The sequence below is a fragment of the Balearica regulorum genome, chromosome 2, assembly GCF_011004875.1.
Source record: "Balearica regulorum gibbericeps isolate bBalReg1 chromosome 2, bBalReg1.pri, whole genome shotgun sequence".
In the NCBI taxonomy this organism is placed as follows: domain Eukaryota; kingdom Metazoa; phylum Chordata; class Aves; order Gruiformes; family Gruidae; genus Balearica; species Balearica regulorum.
Window position 1 is genome coordinate 109,218,280 of NC_046185.1, and position 27,067 is coordinate 109,245,346.

Below are 27,067 nucleotides of genomic sequence, written 5' to 3' on the forward strand. Positions count from 1 at the left end.
TTGCCACACAAACCCAATACAGCTACTTCCATAAATAACCAAGAACAGGAATTTGTAATCTATATTCAGGCTTGTGGGCTTGAGAATTTTTTCTTGATCCTCCTGTTCAGAGGGAACCCATGTATAGTAGCATGTCTTTGAAGGGGATGAATATGCTAGATGTGTTAGAAAGCATGCTTGAGAAAGTGCTATTCAGCATGTCTAACAAACTATTTTTGCTTATTTATAGTAAACTTCTTTTCTATTTATAGAAAACCTTCCAAGCAGACACCATCAATTTTAAATTGTTGGATAAGAGCAATGGTGAAGATATCAGCTGTTTGATTTGTACCTTTCTTGTGCCTGCTTTTTTGGTGTTTGTTGTGTATGTATGTATTTCCAGAGTTGTGAAAGAAAGCAAGTTGCCTAGGGCATTCATGACCAGCAGCAAAAGTGGGATGAACTGTCCCTTTCCATGTCCTTCAGCTTCTCTGGGATCAAAGGGACAATTTGGTGTCCTGTGCCCAGCACAACTAAGAAGGTGTGCAGCTGAGTGACTTTCAAAGAGGTCTTCTCCTGGCAGCAGTTGCTATACAGTATTTTTGCCTCTCGGGGAATACTGAAAAAGAAATTTATAGAACATGGAGATCACTAAGGAAACACAAAAATTAATGAATGTGGTGCAGAATAGTCATGTAGACCATTGTGATAAAAATGTAAGGGTTGATTTTTATTCCATTTGTCATCGGTATTAAGAATTCAAGCTTAAAGAGAAAACCTACTCCTGTACAGCCATAAGGCTGTATTTTATCTTCGGATGCTTCTTGTGGTCCACATGGACCTTTTGAGCTTTGGTCTTCCAGTTCATATTATCTGAGGAAATGCTATGTCAGGTATAATTTATCAGAGCGTGACTCTTGCTCCCACATCAGACTGGCACACGTACACCACGCGGCCACCGACACAATTCCCTGCCATTCACACTGTCTCATGCAGAGACATCATCCAGACAGGGTATTTCCATGCTACCACTGGAGAAGCCCAGGAAGCAGACTATGAATCTGAGAGTTGAAATCTGCCCAGAGCTGTTCCTTCTGCTCCGGGGAGGGAGCAGCCTGTTGGAGAACACCACCTGCTGCTCCAGCCAGCCTCCAGCCAGCCTCCTTCCTCTCCAGCTGTCTCCTACCCACCTGCCACAGACCCTCTTCTTCTTTTGCACAGCACTAGGTGATAATTTTGTCTTTGTTTATGAAATAAATCTGTGCATTTTACAAAGGAAGCAGGAACTGTCTATTTTTACTGGGTTTTGTGGTTATTGCGGGGCAGCAAGTACAAGCATGCAGTCTTTATTGCAGAGAAGTTACAATGTGGTTTGAGACACAGGGGTTGAAAGCCACCAGGAAAGCAGAGTGAAAGAAAAATGTTGAAGGAAGACGGGGGAATGAGTACTGAGTCCCAGCACTGACATGGGGCAGAGGGTGAGACATGGACAGTCAAGATGTATTACTGGCAGAGCAAGAAGTGTCAGGAGTTGACACCAGACCAGCTATCACCCTGTGCTGTAGGTCAGACCCTCTGCCTTTATTTGTTCAGTGCAACCTGTCGGATATAGTCCACACCAATTACCCACTGATCTTTTTTGGGTGAAGAGTGCAGCTTTCTGGTAATCAGTGTCTGGACAGTCACAAGAGACATCTCAGCAGGCTTTGAACTCTCTGTGCTGGATTCCTCAGCCCCGGAGCCCACAGCTAGCATCTTTTAGGAATACCTCTTGTCTTTAAAAGACTGGCAGGCAGCTACTGCAAGCTTGACTGGCAGTGCCAGGGAGTGCAGGCTTTCATTTCAAAAGCGCAGAGAAGAGAAACTGATAAGCAGTTCCCCAAGGGGCCGTGGAGGCTCGGAGGGGTGTAAACACGCTGCAGAGGGACCCGTGGCTGTACTGCAGGCAGTGTCACATAGCCACAGGGACAGCTGCTCCAAAGAAAGCAGCGAGGAGGCCAAGGCTGAGCCTCCTTGGGAAGTCACCTGGCCATTCCTTACTGCCCTCCTTGTGCAAGAGAAACATGGGGGATACAAACGCGGCAAGACACCTACAGCCCCTGAGTAACCACAGTGCAGGATACTTGAAACACGTTCACTGGGAACGACATGCACAGGTTGGAGATCTGATGTAACAGGGCAGTAAATTACCCATCCGTGCGCTATTCGAACAGGTGAGAAGAAAAAGCTGATCTAAAAAGCTAAACTATTTGTTGACTCTTCCTTAGATATAAAGGCAAAAACTCCCGTCTGCCTGCTTTGCCTGTTACAAAAGCTTGTACCCTGCTGCCATCTGATGGAGGATTTTTTAAAGAGGCAGAATAGATCAGGTGTGACACAGTCCTAGATGGTGTCAGAGCGAAGAAACTTGGATTCTGCAAGATGCTGAACTTCAGCGATCATACATGAAAATAAAAATTCAACATTGAGACACTTCTCAGGTCACCTACCTCACCCTTGTAATCCTTCTGAAAACCTAGCCGGATTGATTATTACCATCATTAACTTCCAGCACTTGGAGAAAAATGAATTATATTGCAGCAATACCATGTATTGTATGCATTATTCTTCTTTCTCAAATATAGAGTTGATGGAGGTTTGCTGCTTGATCTGCAACAGTTCTGCATGAACTCTAGGAGGAGAAAATAAAATGAAACAGCCATAAAAGAGAAAGTGTTGTCATTCCTGCTTGTGCTCCATTTGATGTCAATGGGAGACTTGCAATTGAATCTTTAGAAAGGGTATTATCAGTCCCATATCTGGCTAGCAGAGCTGGCACAAAGCAGCAGCGATGAAGAACAGCAGCCAGTGAACTGAAAGCAATAACGCGGCAGACAGGATGTTTTCTTAAACCGCTGGTCCCAGGAGGTTATCTGTATAAAAAATGGTTTTGTTTACCAAAGATATGATATTTTCAGTCACCAGTGGAAGTGGTGGATATAGTCATTCCACTACCACATGATTCACGTTATGAAAAAAATTTGAAAACCCATACTCTAAAGACTGGTAGCCCACCTTTGCTTTTGTCTGCCTTCATTTAGAAAAAAGGTTGTTTATTTGTTTGAGTTCCATTTAAGGAGTACCAGCTGGGTTTGCCATTGAATATGGTTTGCAAAACAAGCCAGCCCTGATGTTTAACACCATGACGATCTCTGATGTCTTTTATTTAAGTCATAAATCAGTGTTTAATTTTATGGCATTACGCATTACCCAGGGGAGTCATTTAGCAGGTCAGTTTTAGCGTAGTGATAAAACTTGGACTAATGGGATTGAAGCTGCCACTTCTGGCAGTTTGTATTGGGCAATACTACAAATTTAAGTTCCCTAACATGCATTCAATTTAGATTTAATAAGAGTTATTATATCCCATGTTAATTAAAATCGGATTATTTATTGCAAACACTTATGGAGAACTAGCTACAGACCTGTGGCTGCACATACCAAATTTGGCCTCAGAAGCGCCAAGCAGTATCTCTTCAAGTCTTTTGTGAAACCAAATTAGGATAAAATTGTAGCTTGTCTTCCACGTTACTGTGGTCACTATAGTGACATTTGTGCATGTTTATCCCCTTCATGGTGAAATTGCCACGGATGTGGTACAGAACGGAGACACTTGATGAGGAAACACTCCTGGAAACTCTGAGGAGACTTCCAAGGTTTCACAGCCGTGACACCAAATATAGCGGAGCACAGGGTAATTAACTTTTCTTAATTTCTTCCAGTGTAGTGCAGATGAGGTAATGCCCTCACCATCTCTCCTCTCACACCACTTCCCTTTCATTGCTGTAACGTGCAGAGAGCTCACTATCACCCTGCCAATGGGAAGAACTGCTCCCCCCATCTCAGCATGCCATTAGGCCTGCATTAGGCTCTGCTCGGCCTAATACGTGAGTAATCTGCACTAACCTCCCCCTGCCAAACACCCCAGTCACAGCTGTGCATGAGCTACTGCTGACAGAGCCAGAGAGTGGGTTCGGACTGGTCAGAGAAGTAATGTGGTTGCAGTTGTATGGGTCAAGAAGATAAGACGACACCTCTCCACAGAATCACAGAATCACAGAATGGCAGGGGTTGGAAGGGACCTCTGGAGATTATCTAGTCCAACCCCACTGAAGCCTAAAAGTAGGATCACCTAGAGCAGGTTGCACAGGATTGTGTCCAGGTAGGTTTTGAATATCTCCAGAGAAGGAGACTCCACAACCTCTCTGGGCAGCCTGTGCCAGTGCTCGGTCACCCTCAAAGTGAAGAAGTTTTTCTTCCTATTGAGATGGAATTTCCTGTGTTCCCGGTTTGTGGCTGTTGCTCCTTGTCCTGTCACTGGGCACCATTGAGAACAGTCTAACCAATGTGCAGCAATCCAGTAGCGACATGAGAAATAGTAACAAGGCTGTAAAAAAGTCCCAAACAAACAAGGGAAGAAATTAACAATGGTGCAAAGAAGACACAGTCAACTCATCTGTTCTGTGCATGAGTGTTCAAACTTCTTGTGTGATGGAGGTCAGAGAAATAGGCACAGACTTAGCAATGTGGGTGATGCAGAGAAGTGCTTTTATCTAAAGTTGCATCTGGATCCTGGGTTGGTCAGATACAAACAGAAGATTGCAGGCCTATAGCAAAAACACAGTACACAACACAAATACCAGATAAATGCTGTTGCAAAGCATTGATTTCCAACAGTTTGCTGTTTGTCATCTAACTACTGTTTTTGTAGCCTCTGACAAGTTGGGGAAATCAGTAGTGTCCAGAAATTGCTGGGAGGAGAGAGATAGCTAGCCAACTTTTAGGAACCTGCCTCAGCAACCCAGTAAAGCCACAAGCTGCCTTTTCCTTAGCCACATAACAACTTCCTAATTTTCAGCTACCACCTGAGATTTAATTTTTGACTCTAAGAAAAACTAGAGTATTTGTGTCACCTGCCAGCTTTTGAAGCAGGAGATGATTATCATTGAGGCTGAAGAAAAAGGAGACACAAGGGGACTCAGCCAGCAATCTTTGCTCCTGAGCAGAGAGACACAAGTTCCAGTTTTCACTTCAGTGATTGCACATGAATCATAGAATCATAAACTCATTTAGGTTGGAAAAGACCCTTAAGATCATTGAGTCCAACCATTAACCTAACACTACCAAGTCCACCACTAGGTCCCAAAAGCCACATCTACATGTCTTTAAAATACCTCCAGGGATGGTGACTCAACCACTTCCCTGGGCAGCCTGTTCCAATGCTTGACAGCCCTTTCGGTGAAGAAAGTTTTCCTAACATCCAACCTAAACTTCCCCTGTCACATTTCCTCTCATCCTATCGCTTGTTACTTGGGAGAAGACACTGACCTCCACCTTGCTATACCCTCCTTTCAGGTAGTTGTAGAGACCGATAAGGTCTCCCCTCAGCCTCCTTTTCTCCAGGCTAAACAACCCCAGTTCCCTCAGCTGCTCCCCATAAGGCTTGTGCTCTAGACCCTTCACCTTCTTTGTTGCCCTTCTTTGGACACACTCCAGCACCTCAATGTGTTTCTTGTAGTGAGGGGCCCAAAACTCAACACAGTACTCGAGGTGTGGCCTCACCAGTGCTGAGCGCAAGGGAACGATCACTTCCTCAGTCCTGCTCCACACTATTTCTGATACAAATTTTTGATTAAATGCTGTTGGCACATTCCCTGGGATGTCCATACTGAGGGAACTGATGTAGTGGTAGACAAATAGGCAGACCTGGAATTGGTGTACATGATGAAGAAGCTTATATGAGAGAAAGCTTCATAACGAGATATACTTTAGAACAAGAAGGGAAGAAACAAAAAGTAACAAGACTGAGGGCCATCAGCTTTGCTTCAGAACAAGCTTTTGTTGATGTGAATTAATCTCCTCACAAAAGCTAAGGTTTTCTGCTTGGGTTTTTTTTGTTGTTTGGCTATTTGTTTTTACTGCTCTGGGCTAACTACTCCTGATCTTGTCTCTTTTCCTGGTCCTCTCTTTGGTAGCTCTCAGTCAGTACTTGAGGCTCAAATGGAGAGTGGCCTTTAAGGCAGGTACCAGTTTCTTTTCCTCAGCCTTTTTGCAGAAGGCACAACCTACCAAAATACTGATGTATTTGATTAGTAGTGTTTACCTTCAGACTGGCTTATGTTTAAGCCCCATGCACAACTAAGGCCAGGGTGCTTCCATTTGTTAAGATAAAATGTAGATTTTGGAGTGGGTGTCTCTCTGACAAGCATGTTCAGATGCCAAGCTTTATTAGAAGGATAAGAACTTTTCCTTTTTGCCTTTTTTCTGCTTTTCCTTTCTGAAGGGCTGATAGCACAGTTATGATGTTTGCTGGCAGCAAGCCCAGGACAGTTGTTCGAAGTCTGGATCCTTTTTGTGCAAAAACCTGTGATTAAGCCACCTTCGAACAGAAGTAATGTCTGATCATCTCAATATCTAAAGCTTTCTATGCTTGGTTATTACCCTCCATGGCTAGATGTGACTCTTCATGTTGCCTTTTCAATCATTTTGATTTCTGTTTCCCTGAAGATTAAAACTCATGGGAACAGGAGAAGAGGTTTAATCTTTTACTCTGAGAGGCTGGTCTGCTAAAGCTGCTCAGCAGAAATACTCACAGGAGTTAAGGCAAACAGAAAACTGGGCATTAGGCTTTGCATCCAGGAGGAAAAGCCATGCTTGCCATGTTGTTACAAAGCTTAAGCAGGCAAGCTGCACAAAGCTTTAAAAAGTCCTTCAAAGCTTCATGTGCATACAGATTTTTTTTCCCAGACTTTTAATTCCAATCACCTCTCTCTTCAATTATGGTAGTGTCAGATAAAATTCCTTACAATATTAAATAGGTTGGATAAGCTGAAGAGATTTTATAGTAGTGGCATATTCAAGTTGTAGAAGGACTAAAAGCTATTAAGGTCAATATACCGTTTCCTGATTTGCATCTATAATTAGTAGCAGAATATGTCCTATCCATTTTAAAGAGTAATCTTTATGCAATGAAATGCTGGTTCATCTCATTAAAGAAATGAATCCATCTTGTCTTAAAGTAGAATTTGGCACACAATTCTCCTATTATTGTTTATTTTTGAAAAGCATTCTATTTAGGTGATAACACAGGAGTAAGGTGAGTTCAGTTACCAGATTGCACTAGTCTGCAGATAAATAATCAGCTAATTAAAAAATCTGTTTCCCTCTTTTTCAAGCCAATATTTATAGATGTGTGGATGGGAGGAACACCAAAAATTCCCACTGATAGTCATTTTGAAATCTAAAAAAAGTGGTAACAAAAGAGGAAATTGCAAGGCTAGAAGCTTACAAAGGCGGAGGCTAGACTTTGGCTTACCGTCTTGCTTTTGGCAGGGCAAAACCCATTACTTTGCAAATAATCATCTTTTAACCATAAATTCATCTGTTGTCTTAGGGGATGTTTGCTCTTTCAGGTATTTGAAGAATTGATTTAGATGTCGCTGGGAATAAAGCAAGAGCAGAAAGAACAGAACAGAACAGAACAGAATAGAATAGAATAACTACTGATTTAGTAACCTGCAGCTTTTCTTTCCCTGAAGGGAGAGGCTGCTAACGCTGTTGCATAGTCAGTGAAAACATATATAGTGCTAAACCTTGGTGTGGTGCTTCTAAGTTCCTCTGCCTCTGATGGGGCAAACAGTATCAACTGCCATTGAAAGTGAAGAACTTGCCTTTGGATCGTGGTGTCTCTTAAAGGAAATAGTGCAGATATGCACTTGTCAAAGAAAACTAATTATTTTGCTCAGTAAAAATATAACCAGTGCTATCATAATAAGTGAAAGCCAAAGAAATTGCATGATTACTCATTATATGGAGAGGGGAAAAAACTGGCAGGAAAGGTTTAATCTGCAAAATAAGCTTTCAGTCTCTGCTATTTGTGTACTTTCTCGATAAATATTTATAGACAGAATTGTTCTTAGGCTACTCATATGAAGATTATAAACATGTTTCTTTCCTTCCTATAAGCGTTTGAGCTTTTCACTGAGTCATGACCTTTATTTTAGAAAACCCAATCAGCCCTATTCTGAAGCAGGACCTGTTGTTTTCTCTCTGCAGAACTCATACATTTTTAGATGCAGCTGGAGTAATCCTCTTTGCTGCCACCCTATTCCCCAGCCCCCATTGCCTCAGCACTCGCAGCAGCTGGCTTACTGTGCTCAGCAAATGGAAGAGAAAGGACATTTTGCAGGTTCAACTGTTCTGCTAGAAACTCAGTAATGAAATCAGAAATGACAAGGTGAGCTCAGCAGAGACCAAGCTCTGAGGTGATTTTTTTGCTAACCTTTGCTGGCTAACCCTTTCATTCACATTCCCAGAAATATCAAATTTTAATCTATCATTAATTGTACTCTTTATTCTTCCTGCATTGGTTGTTTGGGGTGTTTTTTTCAGGGAAGGAGAAGGAAGGAGGGAGGGAGAAGAAGAGAGGATTTGCAGGGAGAATGGCTAGCTTTATGTGATATTACATTATTTGCCTTTGAGAATGCAGTCACCAAAGAGATATGAGAGTAAGTATTATATCTAGAGAAAAATGGGAAGACCCTGGATTGCTGAGAAATATTTACATATGTACATAATATTATATATTAAAACTGTTCACTTACACTGAAACAATATAATACAACACAGGTGCCAGTTTTTCCTTCATAGCAAAAACATACTTCCTTTTGGTTCCTCCTCTTCAAATTTTCCATTTTTACCTGTATTTATTTGTATTTTGAGCTCCCAAAGAATACATAGTGAATTCAGAAACAAATGGCTATAAACACAGTACAACAGCAGACCAGGTGAAGTATCCCCAAATCAGAGCTAGTGATGGTTGAAGCCAAATGTTCTGTTCAGTGTGTTCTTAAGAAAACAGTGTAAGATGGCTGAGAAGGTGACCCACCATCACATGCACAGACTTGATAGCGCCAAGATTCGCCGTCAGGAGCCTAGTTTACCAGCTGTTCTGTCTGTTAGCAATGACTACACAGGAAAAATGCAATGCTGGTTACAGGATGCTTATTTATAGTCTGAGAAGGGAGGACCGAGATTAGTTTTCATTATAGTGACTAATATGAAGGCTGAATCTGAGCCAGACTAGGCTCACTTAGAGGGTCAAACTGCAGTCAAGGTAATTAGTACAGGCATACATTAAGTTTACAAGGCACAGTGCAGCGCTAGACATGCTAACAAACTCCAGCCAGGTGAGTGTATCTAAATGACAAGAATGCATCACAACATAGAGAGCTTATCTTAGTGCTGGGTCTAGGAAGGGTGCGCTGGCCAGCTTCTGCTCTCCACTCACTAGCCCTCCAGCTCAGTGCTTGGGTAGGTGTACATGCTCTGGTAGCCTGGGTGCACGCACACAGCTCGAGTGCTTCCATCTCCAGGGTTAGCTCTGGTTTTGTTCCAAGGCATTTCTTGACGTATATCGATGTTTCCTTAGGGAAACGCTGCATTTGTTTCTGTCCTTTAGGGTATATTATTTCCTTCAAGAACAGAAGCTGTCAGGCAACAACAAATTCCTATGAAATTAGATGGTTTCCCTAAATCAGATCCTGATTCACATCAGTTTCTGTGCAGCCAGGTTTTTCCTCCAAGACTATCTTTTAACTGTATGTTTGAAGTCTCAGTTGATCCAATACAAGTAGATTTTGGTCCATTTGTGCCCTTATGAGACTTAAGATTGCCATGCACAAAGACTATCTTTTCCCAGTGAAGAAAATTGTAAAATCCAGTGTCAGAGTACAGCTCTTCCCTCTAGCAGAAGAAGAAAGACTTCATAGATCAAAGCAAAGTACACTTCTGGTGTCAAGCAGCCCAACCTCTTCACAGCTTGTGAGTAGTTTCTTATTTAGACCAAATACAGACCAAAGCTCCTGTTCTTTAGTATCACCTGAACTCTTTCTCAACACCAAATGCCTGATCTAGTAGCTGTGATAGTAATCATGACTGTGATGTTCCCTTTCAAAAAGTTTAGATCTGCCATGGCAGATAGTTGTTTCTCTCATAAATGGAGTCCTAAGGAGCCTTCTGCTTTGGGCTGCATGATATCACAAGTGATAGAGTGGCCTTCGAGGCTCAAGCAGAGCCTGAGTAAAATTTACCAGCAGTTTTCAGTTATCAAAGTAATTTATTAAATATATTTATACTTATATTTGAAAGAAATGTCATAACAAGTAATGCAACGTGATGGGTATCTTGGTCATCACGAGGTAATTACACTCATACAGGGTTACTAAACACTGTGAAGAAACATTTACTTCTTAAGACATAGTGAAATATTTGTCATCTTTGCTTTTTAAGTGTTGATAGATTTACACATGTATATATTTTTATCCATAAATGATGTTGCTGCATTCGTATGTTGTTATTTGAGCAGGCAGAACAATGTTAAGAATTGTGTTCTCTGTCTTTGACATGTTTTGACACTCATTTAATAACTTCACACAACAGCAATGCATTTGGATAATGTGAAAGGTAAGAAGTAAATTTATGGACAATTATTGTCAACACTTGTATCACAGTAGTGTGTTCAAATTCCAGCCAAGTGCAGTACTCTGCTTTGAGAAAAGAAGCTGCCTCTTGCAGCCTAAGGTTGTTCACTGCATATGTTGGCAGTCCTACAAGATCAAGATTCAAAAGGACATTATAAAGGAAAAGAGAGAAGAGGTATTTTCTTCACCTCAGAGATCTTGGACTATGGAGCCATAAGCCATAAACAACTTGGTCAGGGTCATGTATGATAAGAATGTCAGAGCCAAGAAATTGAATTTAGAATGACTGAATTATGGCACAGTGCCTTTACCCCGTCATCCTTCCATTTCAGATAAAAATCTTCACTGCAAGGGATTCTTTTTGTGGTCTAGAAATCTAGTTTTAGACGTGCATGCTTTTCCAACATTGTGCCATGCTTTGTAAAATGTCTTAAGGCAGTTTTCTCTGCAATCTTTTGTTGTTATATGCCAGCTGAAAAATTCCTCTACCTAGAGACACTTTTTTTAGGAAAAAAAGCACTTTTTTTTACAATTATCTCAACTCTAGTAGGCCATAGGATTGTAATGGAGTGCAAATAGAATAGAATAGAATAGAACAGAACAGAACAGAACAGAACAGAACAGAACAGAACAGTTTACTGGAAGGGACCTACAACAACCATCTCATCCAACTGGAAGGGAGGGAGGAAGGGAGGAGAAGGAAGGAAGGAAGGAAAGGAAGGAAGGAAATGGAGGGCAGAGAAAGATCTTTGTTTCTTTTTGAGATATATTTTTCACACTTCATTTTCTCTTTCATTGCATATTATTTTGGCTGAGATAGATAGAAATGATTTGGGAAGTAAGCATTGAGTAAATGCTCTCAGATTTGTATAAATTGAGTGTATTATTTCCTTGAACAGTAGAGCTATGCCAGAATGATGTGAAAGAGGTCAAAATCAGATCTCCTGTAGATGTAGAGGAGTGTTTTGCTTTCACAAACCATTTCACCTCTGAAATACTAATTTCATTTCAATTTTTTGAATCAGACTGATTTCCTTGCCATTTTTATTCAAGCCAGAACAAGATTTTATTTGGTTTTTTTTGTTCTGGTCATTGTTCATACTTTCACAGAATAGTTCACAGAATAGTTGAGTTTGAACGGGGTCTCTAGAGAAGTTAAACCTTTAGCACAGGTTATTGGTACTAGATTTTTTTAGAATACTAAAACTAGTAATTTTCTATTGGGAGGTGCTATGTGTAAGTCTTCCTTATATATCTGTAGCCTCTGATTGGTTTAATTTTCATTAAATTCATAAGGGCATTTTTAACATATATATACATTTAAAAGTCTCAGTCTCAGTGCTGCTATCACTCAAGTCCGTAAGAATTTTATGACTAGCTGCAACAGGAGTGCAATACATCCCTTCTTCTCTCTCCATGCAATGACCTATTTAGTCTAAAAAAAATTAGTTAGGGTTCTGGTTTAGATTTGCTATTACACTACGTATATTTGCCTGCATCACCTATATGGCATGTGAAGAGTGACTAGCCAGTGACTGCTCAAAGAGTGACAGCTGCAATTCTACAGTGAGCTCACCTGAATAACTTTGCCCATGTAACTTTACTCTCTGATAACAATATTAACAATGGCACTAATGGTAATGTTAAGACTGAAAAAGGTGGATAAAGGGAGTATAGCCAGGCACAAGGCTCTAGGAGACCACTTAATACAGGAGACTTTTCTTTTTAAACTGAAATTTTGTAAGTACTCTTTCTTTGCGTTCCTGGATTTAGAACGCTGCTGAGATAAAGATCTCATAAGATGACAGGAAGATATTTGGGCACAGTGATAGTCTTAATGAGCTATTTTAAAGGTAAGGAACAGGCAGCAAATGGAAGAAAGGCTCAAATGCAGCCAAGTGAGAAGTTTCTCTGTCATAGATGATATAGAAATTAATCGTAACATTACTTTTCAAAGGCCTTCTTGCAAGGTCTGATATTAGTAGCTGAAAGGGAAAAGGCTAGGTCAGCATAGGCATATCAAGGACTATGTCCAGGGCCAGAGCAGATAATATAGCAGATGTTCTAGTCAAAACTTCAGTTTATGGGGTGGAACACTACCATAGCGTAGACTCCACTGGTTCTCCTCAGTTCCTAGAGCAGTGTAGGACTGGGAAGCCACAGAGGTGTTTTTAAGCCCTTGGATGTTTGCATTCACCACAGGATGTCCATCTCTAGAATTCAAATTCTCCATGAATGCTCTTAATTGATGGCCTAGATGATAGTATAAATAGCAACCATCAGTAAAGAACACATGCCTAGAAAATGTACTATGGGAAGTTGGACCTGGAGTAATGTTATAGTGACATAAAACTGGAGTGGCACCCAGAGAATGAAGATTATAGTTTTACTCCTTCACTGTAGGTTTATGTACATCTTAAGTATTTATTAATTTCTGTGGAACTGGGATTGGGATGTGAACAAAGGAGTCATTGAAAGGATATTTCTATGGATAAGCAGTAGAACAGCATAACTTTGTATTAGTGCACCTGCTGAATTAAATTAATACTTCAGGCAAATGGTTTTAGCCATACGATTCATCAAAGCTCAGAGGACTATGATTCATCAAAGGACCTAGTCATATCTTGTGAGTTAAATATTCTCAGTTTTAGTTCAGAAGGCTCTGAAATCCATCCAGTAATAGAAGATCAAGCAAAATAATTTTATGATCTGTGTGAATAACAGGTAATTCTGGAATCAATTACATGAAGAATAGTTAATGTGCTACATCAAGACTAAATTGCATCTTACAGTTTAATTCTGAAGAACATTTTCCATTGTGAAAATGGAGCTGCTCAAGGAGAACACAAATCAGATGATCAGAGAGCCAGGACACTGAGGCCAGATCCATAGCCAAACACCAGTGACTTTGAAGCCACACGTAGGAACAGAAATATTACCCTAAGCAGAGAAACTTTCCTCCAGAAATGAGAAAATGTAGAGGGGGAGAGCTGCATAGAGATTACCCAGCACATCCTTCTTATAAAAAATCATGCCAGGGATAGCAAATGGGAATGGCAGAATTAGTAATGGTTATTGGATCACCCTGTCCAGATGGTGTTGGACCAGCGCAATGGTTTTGTTCCTCTACTGAACTTCAGAGCTGCATTTCGTTGTCCATATACCTAGCCAAGGATCTGGAGAGCAGAAAGGAGAGGTCTGAGAACTAGCCTTTCCTGCAGTTCACTTCCACAGCACAGGGAATAAATTTAGTACCAGAGAGGTACTGAGCTGTTAAGAGAGGTTATTATTTTCTAAAATTATTGTCCTTGTGTCTTTGCCTTATGTCTTGCACAGTCACGTGCTGAGCATACGATGGTTATGCAGTATTACCAGATGGGGATGGTAAGCTATTAGAATTGCTTTGCACAGCTGTGAACACCCACCAATATCTACAAGGCAGTAGACAATCAGATCCTCATAGTTAGTAACACGGTTTGTGGACAACAGCAGGTTCCTGTATTTAATGTTTACCATTCTGACATTATGGCAGGGTTCCTACACGCTGCGTTGACTGTGGCACAGGGATGATCAAGCTGATGTTTGCAGGTCAGTTATTGTTTAAAAAAATTCCCTTGAAAGGACACCAGTTTACATGCATCATTAAAGCTCCATCAGCACATTACACAGCTCCAGGTTGTAAACCATGCCAGATCAGGACCTTTCATTCTTTAGATGGATGAAAGTAATGATGCCAGCAGTGACAGGGTATGCATCATGATTAGGCATTGTGACCAGGAGGCAAGACTTTCGAAAAATGGTCTTCCAAAGATGATTGCAAGTAACACAGCAGGTGCTGGAAACTTTTCTACATCACTGAATCTGTTTCATTGACTCCAACATTTCACTGATGAATGTGATTGCACTTTTCCCTCACTCAGCAAATATATTGACTGGCAGAGTAAAGCAAACTTTTGCATCTGTGTTTATATCCATTGATCTATGTCTTGTACTATGTCTTGTAAGTGTTATGTCACTTGAGAATCTTTATGAAAACAGATAATTTATAACGGCAAGGAGATAAACTGCTAGCCATCTTGCTGCAACCTTAATGTAAGCTGGTTTATGTCCTTCATTACTGACCATAGTACTCAAGCTGATCCCAGATAATAGGGCAGAGACGCTTTCATTTCTAAATTAGCAACTTAAGGCTAGCCTGCATTTGTAATTCCTGAAAGACAGTTACCTTCGCCTCAGTATCTTGTTCTGCATAAAGGAGTTTGGGACTTTTGACCTGTATGAAAAGGTGATGAATTTGGTAATGAGATCAACCATTGTCACAGCAGTGGCAGGCATGCAGGACTTTTGGCATTTTCAATAAAAGAAGAGGTGGCAAAGGAGTGGAGACCAAACAACTTCCCACAACTGGAGGAGGCAAGGGCATCAGTGGAAGAGCATCACCCAAATGCACAGAGACAACCTTTTTCAGGATCTCACTTTCAGAAATGGTGCACACAATGAGCTTCCAAAAGAGAAGCCGTAAGGAATTACTTTGAGTTTGAGGTGTAGTATAGAAACTGAAGAGGTTAAAAACCATAAGCACAGGTTTTTTAGTTCAAATGTACTTTCTTGTTTGCCTGCATCTGAACACATTGATCTCTTCCTGGCTTTAAAATTCTAGGCCCCTGCAAGCCTCCTGCAAATCCTAACAAAGGCGGACTCACAGCCCAGTTCTGCCAGATTCTCTCTGTCTCTCAGGTTTTCTAACACTCCCATTCTCTAGAAGGACCCAGTTTTAGTTAGATCAGCCAAAATATTCTGTGACAAGCAGATCTTGGAAATTCTTGAAGTTTGTAGGAGATAGATAACTTGTCACAGGTACTCAGTGAGCCAACTAGAAAAGATGCCCCACTACACTTGCTGTTTGTGAGTAGAAAAGGACTTGTGGGGGATGTGACGGTAAGTGGCTGTCTTGGCCACAGTGATCATGAAATGACTGAGTTTGAAATTTTCAGTGTAATGATAAAAAAGTTCAGCAGAGTTGCTACCCTGGATTTCAGAAGAGCAAAGTTTAAGCTGCTCAGGGAGTTAGTTAGCAGAGTCCCCTGGGAATCTGCTTTTGAGGGCTTAGAGGTCCACAAGTGTTGGTCAGTTTTTAGGAACCACCTTTTAAAAGGACAGGAACAATCCCGTTGTGTCCGAACAAGCAAGCACAGCAGAAGACCAGCTTGGCTGAACAGGGAACTCCTCTTGGAACTCAGGAGGTAGAAGAAATTGTATGGTCTCTGGAAGCACGGTCAGGCTTCGCAGGAAGCTTAAAGAGTGGTTCATTTATGCAGGGAGAAGACATGAAAATCCAAAGCTCAATTAGAGTTCAAACGGGCCAGTGTTGTGTCAGACACCAAGAAGGGCTTTTTTAAGTACGTTAATAGCAAAAGGGGATCTAAAGAAAACATTGGACAGATACTTGTTGAGGATGGTCACCTGACAAATAGGGATCAAGAAAAAGTGGAGTCATTCAATGCAGGTTTTGCCTCAATCTTTAATAATACTGATTGACCTTGGGCTGCCCAGTCCCCTGAGTTGGAGGACCATGATTGCAGGAACGATAACTTTCCATTTGTGGACACTGACACTGTAAGGGACCAGCTGTATCAGCTGAATGTTCAGAAGTCCATGGGGACTGATGGAATTCAACCCAGAGTACTGGCGGAGCTGGTAGATGTTATGGCAGGACCCCTCTCGATAGTCTACCAAAAGTCTTGGAGTCTGGGGGGGTCCTTGCTGACTGGAAGCTAGCCAACACTATTCCAATCTACAAAAAGGGTGTGAGGGAAGACCAGGGAACTACAGACGTGTTTGTTAGTCTAACCTGGAAAAAATATGGAGAAGATTATGCTGGGTGCTATGAAAGACTTTTAAAGAACAGTGCAGTCATCAGGGACAGTCAACATGGGTTTACAAAGGGAAAGCCTTGTTTAACTAATTTGATATCCTTCTACGATAAGGTCACCTGCCTAGTGGATGATGGGAAGATGGTGGATGTAGTTTTTCTGGATTTTAGTAAGACTTTTGATACTGTCCCTCACAGCATCCTTCTGGACAAGTTGTCCAGCGGTGAGATGAGCAGGTAGACGGTGCGCTGGGTGAAGAACTGGCTGAAGGGCAGGGCTCAAAGGGTTTTAGTGAATGGGGCTGCATCTGGCTGGTGATCAAGCACCAGCACCGCTCCTCAGGGCTAGTTCTGTTCAATCTTTATATCAATGATGTGGATACAGGAGTTGAATGCAAGGTTAGGAAGTCTACAGATGCTACTAAACTGGGAAGTGCTGTTGACTCTCTTGAGGGACAAAGGGCTTTGCAGAGGAATCTGGATAGATTGGAGCATTGGGCAATAATCAGTGGAATGAAAGTGAAAAAGACCAAATGCCAGATTGTGCACCTGGGATGAAGCAATGCCAGGCACAAGTCAAAACTGGGAGAGGAGTGGCTGGAGAGCAGCCCTGCAGAAAGGGCTCTGGGGGTGCTGGTTGACAGGAGGCTCGACAGGAGTCAGCAGTGTGCCCTGGCAGCCAAGAGGGGAAACCGCATCCTGGGGTGCAGCAAACACAGCAGCACCCCTAGCAAGTCAAACGAGGGGATTATCACACTGTATTTAGCCTTGGTGCAGCCTCACCATGAGTATTGTGTGTGGTTCTGGGACCCAGCATTTAAAAATGATGTGGAGGTACTTGAAAGCGTCTCGAGGTGGCCACCAAAGCAAGGTGGCGAAGGGGCTGGCAGGCATGTCCCCTGAGGAGTGGCTGAGGACTCTGGGCTTGTCTAGTTTGGAGAGAAGGGGGCTGCAGGGCGACCTCACTGCTCTCTCCAGCTTCCTGCGGAGGGGAAGCGCAGAGGGAGGTGCTGCTCTCTTCTCCCTGGGACCCAGGGCCAGGGCGCGGGGGAATGGCTCCGAGCTGCGACCATCAGGGGAGGGTCGGACGTGACACGCGGAACCATTTCTTTCCCAAGGGGGTTACCAAACCCTGGAACAGGCTTCCAAGCGGGGTGCTCCATGCCCCACGCCGGCCAGTGTTGCAGAGGCATTTGCACAGCGCCCTTAGTGCCATGCTTGAACTTTGGTCAGCCCTGAAGTGCTCAAGCACTTGGACGAGATGGTCGTTGTAGGTCCCTTCCAGCTGAACTGTTCTGTTCTGTTCTGTTGACACTCTGTTACAATCCTACAGCCTACTAGAGTTGAAATAATTGTTAAAAAAAAGCTTTTTTTCCCCTAAAATCTATAATTTATCCTTTGAAATCTGAATTGTCTTTAATGTGACAGTCACCACAGCAGAGCTAACTTTTCTGTTTTGCTAAGTCTGAACTCATCTGTAGATGTGTTGATATTCTCAGCAGGTTTGTTCTGGACTTCCAGCCATTTGTTACTTTGTTGAAAGATACAGAGCAAGTTTTATCTTGAAAATTGAAATCTAACCTATATTTTTATTTAGCCTGAAAGGGTGTCATTCAGTTTGCTGTTATGCGGTGTTAATACACTCTTCATCTGTTGACTTGAGGATTATTTTTCTTGTGTGTTGTCAAAGGACTTTTCTGCTATTAAACCAACAGCTTGCGTAGCAATTCCATTTAGTTTATTTTTCTTGATTCATGTTTGGATTAAGTAAATCAGGACACTACCATCTTAATTTTAAATTAAGTAGGAATTTACATGCTTCTTCTCAAATGGTATTCTGCTGTGATGTTGATAAATTGTAAACCCATAGCCCAAGAAATATTGCCATCTCTGGTTACAGTCTGTGGATATTGTACTGAGGATTCAAGGCCACAGGCTTGCCAGATTTACACTCTTTTAGCCCTTGCCTCAAGCTTTGTTTTACTTGGTTTATCTGAAACATCTTTCTCTAATAACGGGAGTTATGCCTACTTTGTTTTACTTTTGCTTATCTTCTTATGGTATAGCCACATTTTTATATAGATACTAGTAAAAAGTAGTTACTTTGTGCAGAATGAGATATTGATGACTAACATAATGATGCAATGCAAAGATACACACCTGGTATGATAGCAGTGGCCTTGAAGAGTGGGAACATGGGATGCAGGGCAGAGGAGTACAGGCATGGGATGCTACAAGACTGCTACAAGCTTGGGGTATACAGGGGACCCCAGGGCTATAAACAGCTCACCAATGATCAAATAAATTCAGGACTGGAGCTGGGTGAGTACCTTTAATTTCTTTGGAGTACCAAAGATATTAAAGAATATATGCAAAGCTTACCATATATAGTTAATTATATATACATTAAGTGTAGTAAATCATAGAATTACTTAGGTTGGACCTAAGACTTTTAAAGTCATCAAGTCCAACCATTAACCTAGCACTACCAAGTCTCCCAGTAAACCATGTCCCTAAACACCACGTGTACACATGTTTTAAATACCTCCAGGGATGGTGACTCAACCCTGGGCAGCCTCTTCCAATGTTTGACAGCCCTTTCGGTGAAGGAAGTTTTCCTAACATCCAATCTAAACCTCGCCTGTCACAATTTGAGGCCATTTCTTCTCATCCTATCACTTGTTACTTGGGAGAAGAGACTGACCACCTCACTACAGCCTCCTTTCAGGTAGTTGTAGAGACCAATAAGGTCTCCCCTCAGCCTCCTTTTCTCCAGGCTAAACAACCCCAGTTCCCTCAGCTGCTCCCCATAAGACTTGTGCTCTAGACGCTTCACCATCTTTGTTGCCCTTCTCTGGACATGCTCCAGCACCTCAATGTCTTTCTTGTAGTGAGGGTCCCAAAACTGAACATAGTACTCAAGGTGTGGCCTCACCAGTGCTGAGTACAGGGGCATAATCACTTCCCTACTCCTGCTGGCCACACTATTTCTGATACAAGTCAGGATGCTGTTGGTCTTCTTGGCCACCTGGGCATACTCTTGGCTCATATTCAGCTGGCTATTGACCAACACCCCCAGGTCCTTTTCCTCTGGGCAGCTTTCCAGTCACTCTTCCCCAAGCCTGTAGCGTTTCATGGGGTTATTGTGACCCAAGTGCAGGACCCGGCACTTGGCCTTGTTGAACCTCATACAGTTGGCCTCAGCCCATCGATCCACAACCAAAAATGACACCAAGCAGATCCTTCAGTGAGGCAGAAGAAGCCACCAGCATTGTAGTCCTTCCAGCAGAGGACTTAGGATGCTGATGACTTGCCATCCTTGCTCTCCTCTCCCCCCCTGCTCCTCCTGCTCAGTCTGAAGCTGTGCTCTCAGCCCCACTCAGATTAGCACCCTTGACAGAAGAGGGCCTGCCTTGTTGACAGGTTGCAGTTACACCTTTCAAAATAAGGTACACCTCAGTGCAAGAAGCACTGCCAATTTGCTTTGACTTTTCTTTCATTTCCTGAATAACTTGTGACATTTTTTTCTGATTGGAATGTCTTTCCTCCTTCTCCCCACCTTGTTTTATTGACAGTGAGGCTGGATAAAGTCCAACAGTGAATTTGGATTTCGTTAGGGGCAATTCCTCTCATGATGCAGATCTGAAGACTTGAATCAAAGCTGTGATTGTTGCTGTACTGATACCCAAACTGCTCTGCGTGTGCATGCATAGATTCCTCTCTCCCAGAATGGAAGAAGAAGAAAGAGGAAAAAAAAACCCAACCTTGATTTGTTGAGCATAATTGTATGGATAATCTCAATCCATTACTTTGTGGCACAGAACAGTTTTCCATTCAGACATCCATCTTCTCTGAAATAGGAGACTATTCTTACATTTTATTCACATAATGGTTTTGATAGAAAATCTGTTTTGCTGCAGATGAGGGCCCTGGAGGTTTTTGGTCTATTGTAATACATAAGAGCTGCCTGACATTGCAGTATTCGTTCTCTAGTGCTATTGCCTAGCAGGGCTAAAAGCACTGACGTCTTTTACAGTTCTGCTATTGCCATTATCCATTTCAATGGGGTTTAAATGTAAAAGTAAAATTGATGGTGTTAAAGCATGAATTTCAATCATGCTAAGAAAGAAGATATTGACGGGAACTAGCAAGGGAGCTCTGGACAAAAATATTGCCAGGGAGAATCCAAAAGGCTGATTGCTATAAGCCCGATGACTCTGTGTTATCACATTACAGAGCTACCACACATAAAAAGATGTCAGTCTATGTTGCATAACTCAGGACAAGGTGAATTTGTCCTTGTCGGTATTATGGCAACCATCTCCTTCCTCCTCCCTGAGGTAGTACTTCATGGGAGAAATCTTCAAGTCTTTAGTCAGCTTTGTATCTGAGATTTAAAGTGTCCCTTCTCATTAATCTTTGTAGTCTGGGTGATTTCTTGTGGCTACAGACTATTGAGCTTCTTGTAAAAATCATACTTTTGTAATTATAGTGCAGCGTTCTGTCTGAGACTGAGTTTTTATGGAGCCATAGAAGAGACACTTTGTGCTATGCAAATTATAAAGAACACAGTAACTCAGGGTTAGCAAAACTCACAAGAAAGAGATAAGGCTGTCTTGCAGGAGCTGAATGAGTTGGATTTTAATTTCCACAGCAGATAACCAGAGCTGTGAGCAACCTTGACACAAACTGAAAACAGAATCACAAAGTGTCACACGGTCCATTGAAGCACCTCTGGCACAACTATTGCTCTGACCCCTGCTTGGATCCAGGCAGACATCCATGACAGAGTTTCCTCTGGGGCCATGGTCAGCTCTTCCCTTGCCTGCCCCTGCTTACCCCGTGTCCTGAGACTTAATGCCATCACCAAGAAACATGCAACTTTGTGAGAAACATAGCCATATTTGGGGGATCTCCGCATTTATCTTGGTTTGCAAAAACCTGAAAACGCTTATCTGGTGTCTTTATTTGTGCTTCCATGACAGCAGCATGCTCTGTACCTGTTTAATTGGTTTAAGTGAAATTTAAACACTAAGTAAGCTTAAAACAATAGGGCTGTACAACAGAGCTGTGTTCTTAATTACAGAATTATAGATGAGGTTGCAAAGAAGAAAATAAAATTATAAGGTTATATTTCAGACTATACAATAAAAATCCTCCTTACCTTTTGTAGTATTTTAGCTATCAGGAGGAAGAAAGGGCAAAGAAAGGGATGGTGTGTGTCCAAGCACCTCTTTCTTCCCACCTGCAAAATAGAAGCTCTTCTGCCTTCCTCATCTTAATGTTTCCAACTGTATTGCGTCCCTGAAAAATGTTATCCCTCTTAGCCTGAGTGACTTTCTTACAAAGAAGAACTTTTCTTGCAAGACTTTCTCAATCGTGTCCCATAAGTATACCATTTCATAAGGTCCAGTTACTCCTAGGTAATAATCATGACACAATAATTGTTAAGAGGATGGATTACAAACTTAGCATTTAGAGTGTTCTTTCTAAATAAACTCCCTTTCCCACCTCCTATTAGTTTGGTATCTTTGCTGCCTTGACATCCAGCCTGTGGTTTAAGTTCCAGTCCCAGTTTCCTCCATCTACAGCTTGCTCAGCCTAAAGTGGGAGAAAAATGCCTGTAGGATCAATATGTTCAAACCATTTGAGGAAAGGAGTGTGACAATGCCCCAAAGAAATTTTGAATCATAGTGACTGACAAAGGTTCTTATCAAACAACAATACTAATATGTGTAAAGGAGATTTTTATTCAAAATTTCTTTCTTATCAAAGACATCATTTTATGATAAAAATCATTATGCATGTTTAGCAAAACATTTCCATTGTACTCTTAATAAAATATCTTTTTCCCTTGAAAGTGTTTTGAGATGTCTCTCTCAAGCTGCAGGTTCTCCCATTCAATCTGCACTGTTTGTATTTATCCTCTCACCAGTAGCATCTGCAACCAAGGCTTTCTGCAGAATCAAATCACAGCATTTCGAATGAAATGTAAAATCCTCAGTGATGGACCTCTTCAGTACACTAGATGTAGCACTAAATAAAAATTGATTGATTTTGTTTCAACAAAGTGGTGACATGCATTTCAATATGAATCCATCAGCCTGTCTGGCCCGATAGTTGTACTTGGTAGTGGTAGTCCTACTTGTAAGTGTACTGTGGTGATAGTTTGAAATCTTAGCCATATGGCTGGACCTGTTGGATAAATCCACAACAATACCAGGCCTAAAACCTCTGAAATCTATATTTTACTTTAAAAAGAATGTGAAATTGTCTTCTCTGATTATGCAAAGAGGAATGGTCACATAGAGCTGAAAATTAATTCCAGGTAAAGGCAAGCCTGCACTTTGGTTATGAGCTGTCATGGTTAAGGATTTAACCCAGAGCATCCCAGCATTGCAGTCTGAGTCTGTGTTAAATTACATTTAATGTTTTTGAGTTTGCAAGATAATTAAAAACATAAATAAAATATTACAAAATAAATAGCTGTTTTATATAGCAGCTCCTACTTTTATTTACTTAATTGCAATAGTAATGATAACAATGTATTGTGTTGCAGTGGAGACTACAGTTGAGGGAATAGGGTCCCATTGCGCCAGGACTTGACAAAATCAAACTAAAATAAGATCCTTTCAACAAAGATATTGTCAATGCATCAGTGGAAGCGATTTAGACTGCAAGTGTCTAACTTGCAGTTCTTGAGGTGTGTGAGGCTCACAGAAGATGTAAGCATGGTGCGAAGGCAGGAGTTGCATGCAGTGACTGGAGGCTGGTCTGGTCTCTGGCATCCCCAGCCAGAGGAGGAAGCCTGACGGCAGAGCCTATGGCAGCCGCGCTGTGTGGCTGGGCGGTGACGCAGCTGCATACTCACTCTGGTCTCATTTGGGGTAGCGAGATGGCTGGGGAGCCTTTTCTCACTGAGCAGATATTTGTCTCCATTAGTACTTGAATTTTGTAGTAGGTTCCCTGTAGCTTTCACAGCTCTTTTGCTTGTCATATGTTCTTTGTGGTTTAGGCTTATAACTTGGGTAATATTCAGAGAACGTAAAGTTAGGGGACTAAAATACTCATTTAATTTATGAAAACGTGCAAGCATTTCTACAAGGTTATTCAGGGCAGATAAATTATCTCCTTAACAAGGATGGCATTAATATATTTCTGACTTTTTGTGTAAGTAAGTCCTGTTTATTTCATGTAAGTTTATTCAGCAAGTGGAATAAAACCTGTTTTGAGGGTCTGCCAGCGTTTAGCATATCTGTAGCTCCCAGGAAAAGGAAATGTAGATGTCCAGGTACATCTGCAAGTGAGAAAGCATACATGGTAATCCATCTGGATCCTGTACTAACAGATTATTGACAAACATTCATTCACCTGGACCCTAATATTGAGGGAGCACTCTGAAAAGTGAGAGGTGGAAAGAAACCTGAGACCATGAATGAAAATAAAATTCTAGACCTTTTCTATCTGTGTTGCTTTATCTCTGGGTATGTTTTCAGAGAAGGACTTTTTGCAATTAATTAGCAGACTTTTCTTGCCCAAGCTTGTTTATGATATGAAGATTATTGACATTTCTATTGAAATCATTAATACTATTCAATCTGGAAATTACCAGTTTGTCTAAATAGGGTAAAGAGTAATATATGTTGAAAACCAGCTGACATAGCCTAGCTGGTTAATTCACAAAGCTATATATATCTGTGTTATGAATGTACATTTCTACTGTACCGAGCTCATTTCATCCTTTTCACTGCTCACACGTGCGTTGACACACAAAATCTCAGTTACAACTTTCCCCCTGGGATGCATTAAAGTAAATGGAAAGCTGCTTCTTTTTCCAAAGCCTCTCGTTCTGCATTCTTGAGAGAGGCAGAAATAAATGGAAGGGATGAGAGAGAAATATGGAAGTAAATAGTATGCATGTATTTAAACCTAAAGCCTTCTTCTGTTAATTCAGATGTTCAATTTAAATTTGAATAGAGATTAATAAATTACACAAATTATAACATTTCAGTCTTGGGTGTGGGCCAGTGGTGTTATATATAAGCAGTGTTGAGCTTCTGGAGCTTCAGCATGCTCATTCATATTCATCCAATGCTAACCAGAGAAATAATGGCGTTATCACCTAGTTCAGTCATAAAATAATGGAAAATTGATCTCTGGGAGTTTTGACTGGAATGGAAAGTAGTTTCTTATTGTGTTTATTAGCTGGAACACCAAACGCTCAGCTGTGGTTTGTTAATGAGTGATATTTTAATAAATTTCTGAATCTGGATACATAAGCATCCTGGTGAAAGTAGAATTAGCCGTTTCAGTCTGTCATGGGCTTACCATATCACCTATACCATATGAAATTTTTTGTCTTTGCAATGTAACGTTAGCTTGCACAGAATGCTGACTGGCATGCTAGCTAAAGTACTGTTATAGTTCTTGAATATTACTAATTATGATGTTTCTCCAGTGGAAATGTATTAGGGGACTATTAGGGGCATATGTTAATTATGTCTATATTGCTTAGCTTCATTTATTGGATTTTTCCTGTGATACATATTAATAGACTTCTAATAGACTTGACTATATTTTCAGAAGACATGGGTGTAGTTGTGTACAGTAAATTTGAAGACAGATAAGTTTTACACAGGAGGCAATGTGTGAAAGCAAAGCGTGTGCCTGAGGTGAGGCAGTCACCAAATTAACGTTTTGCCCATCTGTCTGATCTCCCATGAATTCAGTGTTACTACACTAAACGTGTAGTAGCAACACATTTGTGTATGACTGAATATGATAAATTAGGAACTTGAAAATAAATGTACCATTAACCTGCTGTGCCTTCTGAAACCTGACAGGCTGTATCACGAAAAACAAAAAGGAGGTAGTACAATCAAGATGTTTGGGTTTTTTTCAGCAGAGACAACACTGTAGCATATATTGACATTAAAAGCTTCAACTTTTCAGACAACTTCAAGGGAGCACTGAAACATGTGTCTTTCCTGTCTATCCCATGCAGGGAATTACTGGAATGCAGCTTCTTTTGTTACTTCGTCATCCTACCTTCACTTCTCCACCTTCCAAGGGGAAACCAGCGCAGACATCTCTTTCTATTTCAAAACATCGGCCTCGGACGGGGTGTTTCTTGAGAATCTGGGGAACACTGACTTCATCAAACTGGAGCTGAAATGTAAGTATGTGCTTCCCACCACTCTTCTTGGCACCTGAAGTAGTTTCAAGAAATGTGTATCATTCAGTAAAATGGGTAAGCTCACTAAATTCTGGAAAAAACTTCCAAATCAAGCTGCTTGACATATTTTCAAATTGCCTTACATGGGAGGAGCGCTTGAAGTGTGTTTGGATTGTTTATTGAGGGGAGCAATACAAAGAAGGATAGGTCTGGTAATATCAGTTATAAAAATGACACTGACCTAAAAAGACTTTTTCAAAATTACATGCCAGATTTATTTCTTTAAAGTGTGTGTGTCTTCAGCTGTGTGTGCTTTTCTATTTTATTTCACGGAAATAGAGGAAAGAAAGAAAAAAGAGAGACCATCCTAATCAGCACTGTAAGGAGCCAAAGAGCTGAAAACTTGCATATGATATTTAAAAGCCCTAAAAAATCTCATAAAAATTAATCTTTATCAGCATTATCTCTTAATAAAATCGCTGATCTGAAAAAGAGGGCATAATGATATCAAGAGGCACGTTAATTTTATTATTTAAACCATTTTTAATGGCCCAGGGGCAAACTTTCCAAGGAAGGTGCCGAAATCCTCAGCTGTACCTGAATTCTTCTTAGTGAAATTGAAACAGTTGAATTAGGGGGAAAAAATGTTTTATGTCTCCTTTGTTCTCCCTCGACCCAGTTTACTCTGCCATAAACAGGAGCAGTGACAGGCCTGCTGTGCTACGTGCGGCTGTTCTTACAGCCTCTAGCGGCACATTACAGCAGCAGGGTTACACGAGCGCAGCAAGCTGCCTCCCTGCACTCTAGCACCACGAAAAGCATTTGTGCTTCCTTTTGCTGCAGGAGTTACTCAGGGACGCCAAGGGCCCAGCCCTAAATATTGATGCAAAAAGGTCAGCGTCAAAAGTCACTAATGTTGAAAGAGAAGAAATTGTTTGCATACCCCAAATAATCTATTTTTATGCAGATTCAATGCAATTTACATGCATGCATTTAATTTTAAAAACAAGAAGCCATTTTCGATACTTCCCAAAGTCTAAACACACAAATTAGAATGTGGAAATTTAGAAACCACCAGGAGGCCCCTTTAAAATGTAACTAAATTTCCCCTTTGGGTGAGAGTGAAGTGCCAAGTTCCAACTGGGTGATAGCTTCTTTCCCTCTTTCTACAAGGAATTTAGTTGATGTTGCTTAATCCCAATTTTCTGTAATCTGCAACTGGTACAAATAAAAATAGCTCCTACTGAGTCACAGGGAATAATTTCATTTGTATTAACAAGCGCACAGCCCTTCAATAATAGTGGCAACCATTTCTAATTTCACTTTGAATTTAAGTAGTACTTACAGTCACCTGAGGTGGGCATCTCCAGAGCTTCTGGCTCTTCTAGTGGAAGGTAGTTCTCAGCCACGGTAGTTATCAGACCAGCCACGCTGTTCACTTAGCTAAAAGGTGACAATAACAGTGAATAAAGGTGACTTGGCAGTAGCTATAATTCTTTTGAACTCAGCAGAGTTTAAATA

At 41.2% G+C, this 27,067-nt stretch overlaps 1 protein-coding gene across 2 annotated transcripts in view; it reads left to right on the top strand.

Annotated features, from left to right (window-relative positions):
* The window catches only part of CNTNAP2 (contactin associated protein 2), a 1,224,243-nt gene that overhangs the window by 1,065,010 nt on the left and 132,166 nt on the right, over positions 1–27,067 (top strand). For both annotated transcript variants that reach the window (XM_075745282.1, XM_075745283.1), the window contains exon 16: positions 25,376–25,546. In XM_075745282.1, coding sequence (XP_075601397.1) covers positions 25,376–25,546 — 171 coding nt within the window. The remainder of the gene's footprint in view (positions 1–25,375; positions 25,547–27,067) is intronic.